At 50.0% G+C, this 5,000-nt stretch overlaps 1 protein-coding gene across 1 annotated transcript in view; it reads left to right on the top strand.

Moving 5' to 3' along the window:
• The window catches only part of LOC125026799, a 7,471-nt gene that overhangs the window by 1,560 nt on the left and 911 nt on the right, over positions 1-5,000 (top strand). The window contains 2 exon segments of the mRNA XM_047615400.1: positions 1-1,524; positions 1,526-5,000. The exon segment at positions 1-1,524 is cut by the window's left edge and continues 949 nt beyond it; the exon segment at positions 1,526-5,000 is cut by the window's right edge and continues 911 nt beyond it. Coding sequence (XP_047471356.1) covers positions 1-1,524; positions 1,526-2,113 — 2,112 coding nt within the window. The 3' untranslated portion in view covers positions 2,114-5,000.

Raw genomic sequence — 5,000 nt, 5'->3', positions numbered from 1 at the left:
CAAGACAAATACAATCTGTATCATCCGCTCAATGTGTCCGACCCGTCCGTCATGGCCGTGGCACACCAGCATCCGCCCATGTTTGCTTGTGTCATGAGAAAAGCCGGCGTCCCGAAGGTGCTCGAGTGCCATGGCTTTGTGTGCGAGTCTGCCGAGGACGCAATCGTGATCGCGGCGAACCTCTACCAGGCGTTGCTGGAGAACATGCGCAGCGAGGCGCCCAGTGAGGCCTCCAGCGATCCTCGGGACGATGACAGGCACGTCATGAGTGACAGCGAGATGGTGCCCGTACGACCTCCTAGGAAGAAGCGCACGCACAGAAGTGACTCGCCAGGCTTTGGCAGTGGCCTTCGTCGGGCAAACAGTGAAGACATTCTGCAGACGCATATCGTCCTCGACGAAACGCGTGCCAGCAGGCGCCTCAAGCGCTCCATCAGTGACCGACAGCCAGGTGGGTTCTTGATTGATCCGGGTGATGTGTACACGAGGGTTGCCTTACCGCGATCGAAGTCTTTCATGAATGTCACAAACAAATATAACTTCCAGGACCTTCTGGATGACGTCAAGCAAAAGACAGGATTGAACAGCGTAGACGAAGTGCTCAAACAAGTCATTAATCCGAAAGGCATGTCCTTCAGCGAGATGGACCCTGACCACCGAGAGATCCTTCTCAAACTTGCCTTAACGCTGTCCAAGGACGAGATTTACCAGCGGTCCAAGAACATCATGAAGAAGCAGAAAGGTCGTAGCACGTCCCTCATGAGCCTCATGGACTCGGACAGCGACGGCTCCACGATATCCTCCGTCCTGAAGGCCACGAAGCGGTCCTTCTCTCGCCTTGGCTCGCGCGCCTCCAGCCTCCAGTCTTCTTATCTGAAGGACAAATCGCCGCTTCGGAAATTAGTCAACAACAAGAGCCGATACTCCTTCGAGAGGAGCGGGCGAGACAACGGCTCGGCGAAGCGCCCCGAGAACAAGGAGAACGAACTCACACATCTGCTAGAGGGAGGAGCCAGGAAGGTGGCGCCGAAGACCCCGATGCCAAAGCGCAACCCGTCGCGCCAGAACGAGGGGTACGTCTCGTGCAGCGAGTGTGGGTATGACAGCGAGTGCTCCAGCAAGTGTTACTGCTCCTTGCCTCGGCGCCCTCCGTCCGCGAAGCCCGCCAGGGACCACGTCCACAAGGGCCATGACTCGCCTTGTGATTGTGATACAGAGAGTTGTGCTGAGAGTGAAAAGTGTTACTGTTCCTTGAAACGCGTGAAAAAGAATGGCCTGAAGATGTATGAGATTAATCTCGACTCGGAAACAGATACCAACACGGACGCGACGGGACACACCGCCGCCTCCTACAAGAAGGGCTTCGGCTCGCACTCCAACCTAAGCGAGCTGGAGTCACACGCGACGTCGTGGAAGCGCAACACGGGAGGATCCTCCAGCAGCGCCACGAGGCATAAAAGTTCGTCCTCGTATCTGACGGAACACAGCAAGAGCCGGCTCTGCAGGGACCGTCTTCTCCATGCACCCAGAAGTCATGAGGAAGAAGAGCATATCTTCCAATCTGTCTTCGGACTCTGAAATGTCGGTCGTGCATCGGTCGTCGGGCGGCTCCGGATACCACAGCCAGAACAGCGGCGACCGCCGTCTCCCGCTCCAGCAGAGGACCCAGAGCACGGAGTCGCTGCTCATAACGCCTCGCCTGCGCCGCCACCCGTCCGGCTCCCTGGGCTCTGGGGGGTCCCGCGGCTCTGGCGGGTCGTCCCAGGGCAGTGGCAGTGCCGCCGGGTCACAGCGCTCGCGCGGCTCTTCAAGCTCGCAGCAGAAGATCCTGTTGGTGTCAGCCGTGGATCCCTCTGGGAAGGTGGTGTATCGTGGGGCGTCGCAGCGGCAGCAGCGCGAGGGGAGCGACACGGCCTCAATCCTCTCCATGAAGAAGACGGCCGAGATCGCCGCCTTATTCTCCGAGCTCAAGCTAAACCAAACCACCGATCTCATTGACCATCTGAACCAGTCGACGTCGGAGTCCGAGGACGACGCCTACTCCTCCATGCAAGCCAACAACTCCTTCCTGTTTTCCGACAACATTGAAAACTCTCTCGGATACCTGCCGTGAGCAACAAACAGCGCGTGAATGTGAGTGTATTTGCGTGTACGTGACAGATGGCGCCCGTGACTCCATGACAAGAGACGGTCGACCATCTGGGGCGACCATGTCAGCTGCAACCTGAACTTTGGGTCAGCTCGACAGTGTAATGTGTTGATAGTCTTCAAAGTGCAAAATCTCCTAACTCATATATATATATATTTTTATCTATGTGGTCTGACATCAGCATTAAGGCTATATTTCTTCCAGTCGTCTTTGTATATAATGTTAGGGATGTGCAATGTGATTTTCCTTTTGTTACATTATAACAAATGTACTTGGTGTGACAATCATCATTTCAAAGTGATTTAAGATTTTTTTCAAGAAAACATTTCAATGATAGTTTATATATTAATGTTTGATAGCCTTCTAATCCTGCATTACATATGCATTTTTATTTATTTCATGTTGCATAATCAGTATAACACTGAGGTGGAATTACAAGATTTTCTAAAAAACAATATGCAGATATAGGTTGTTTCTTCTTAATACTAATATAGGTCACTCTCGATGTAGCTCATACTACATATCGCCAAATCACATCACACAAATCCATTCATTCCTCATCACGTCTTTTACCCTTATCACATAACCTTACAACTGTCTGGGCAGGAGGGGAAGACTTAGCAGCTGATCAAACAGTCAAGGCTGAGAATGATTTGTTATTTCGACACCGTTCATACATTCAAACATTTTAAACATCGATGTATTTCACATGCCATATTCCATAAAGTTTATAATTACATTTCCCATACTTTCATAATCACCTTTGTAGGATGTAGCAGTCTCATTGTGGTTTACATTTTACATAAATATCCATTTCATTGTAAAAAAAAAAAAAAAAAAAAATACCGCTTGGACAATTGACTAACCGCAGTGACTATACAGCAACGGGTCTCCCAGTCTAATGTCTCACGCCTAAATTAAGTTGAAATAGCCTCAACTGTTGCCAAACATACCAGCGGAAGTATAGAAATAGTAAGACTGTGAAAACTCCGTCCAGGTGTGTTAGTACCGATGAGTCAGGTGCGCGGAACCGCATGCGGAAGTGAGCGCTGATGCGAGAGATGACTCGCACTTCGAGTACTGGATCTCGTCCTCCACGCAAAGGGAGAAACAGTACGACTTTCCCTCCTATCGAATGCTTTACTTTTAATCTGCAAGATAGGCAAGAAAGAAGGGCATCTAAGCCGATTAGTTGTTTAAAGGAACCTTCGGTAGCCAGTATGTCATTCATTTTAGCGTTTCCTGTGTAGACATATGGAGGCAGACGGAGGTGGTTCCCATACGTGTTGCGTTGTACGCACTCGGGTGTGGAATTTCTCAGCTGTTCTCGTGGATATGTTTCTTTTAGTGTGGGTTCTACAAGAGTTCCACCGCCGTGGATTAGATGAGAATTGATGTTCTGTTTTTCCCGTGATTTCTTCGTTTTGTACGATAATGCTTGCAAGAAAATCAAACTAATGTTGAGTAACATGTTATTGCCGAAATGCCGGGCTAAATCAAACCAAAATTGAATTAAAAACAAAAAGAAGTGCATCAATCATAAGTGCTTTGCATGTTCTTCAAACTGCACTTACGCATATGAGTTTTAAAGACTTGATTAGAATCGTGAGCTAATAAGATATGTAACGGAGCGCAGGCATGTCGACGCAGACGCCATATGGTCCTCGCGGCCCGCTTGGCCACCGACGGTTCCCAGTCCCTGCTCACGCCTCCCGCAGTCTCTCATCTTTTAATTTCCATCTTGTGTTTCGTCGGAAATAGCTTATAAAAGGCTCTAAACTGACTCTATCAATTCCCAGCACTTGCGGCTTCCCAAATCCCATTATGCGCTCGAATGAAATGTTGACGTGGGAGTCGGTATTCGACGCGGTCGAGCGAGTGCGACGGCCCACTTGGCAAAGGGGAGCTGCCATTCATTTCCACGCGCCCGCATTTATTTGTCTGCTAATTAAATGCTCCTAACCTCAAAATCAACAAGTCGACGATACAGCAACTCAAAGCTCCTTTCGCGGCCAAGCTCACGCTATGAGCATTTACCTTGATGCTCACAGTTTCCCATGGCGCGCTGACGTGCTTCGTGCAACTCTCCCGCGATTCTTTTACTTTTAACGGGACAATGTCCGCGTGCACTGTAGTGTGCATTTTAGTATGTATCATAAGATTAGACACCTCACAATTGCACAGATGCACAGTTCAGTGCTGTTGCAGTTGCAGTTATCGTGACGCATTATCACGGGGTCACTTCCATCTTTCCATCTTCCGTATTCTATCGTATCTTACATCTATCATTATTTTAGTCCAATTCTATTGTCAAAAAATGTTGCCCTTCTCGACTCCCAAGGGTCTCCTTCCCCCCCTCCCTCCCTCCTGCCGCCCGCCCCACCCATCGCCCGGGAAGGCCAAGGGCTCTTACTGCCGAATTACCGTGCCAGGTAGTGCGGCAGTGAACTTCATTCCGAGGGGGGTCAGTGCCAGGTGAAGCCGCTTCCCTCTCAACGGGACGCGGGAAGCGGCTCTCAGTTTCTGGAAGCTTCTCGTCATGCGGCAGTCGAAATCCCACGACCGGCGGCCCTGTCATCGTCGCTGCCATCGTATCTGCCCGCTTCAGCCACCATCATGATAATCGGCATTGCACTGCAAGCGCCTTCTATCCGGTTATGTGGCATAGCCTTGGCGAGGCACTTGTGTGTCATCATCTTCATCAAATAGCAGTCACCATCACGGTAACATCATCACCATCACAACATAAACATTATAAGTCTCACATCTCGCCATTCTGAGCCACGTAAAGTAGGACTGACCTAATATCCGCCGTCACGCTCGATCGCGATAAGCGAAAACAACAATAACA

The sequence above is a fragment of the Penaeus chinensis genome, chromosome 7, assembly GCF_019202785.1.
Source record: "Penaeus chinensis breed Huanghai No. 1 chromosome 7, ASM1920278v2, whole genome shotgun sequence".
NCBI classification, from domain to species: domain Eukaryota; kingdom Metazoa; phylum Arthropoda; class Malacostraca; order Decapoda; family Penaeidae; genus Penaeus; species Penaeus chinensis.
The sequence above is the reverse complement of the archived record's forward strand: the minus strand, read 5'-3'. Positions and strand labels throughout refer to the sequence as shown.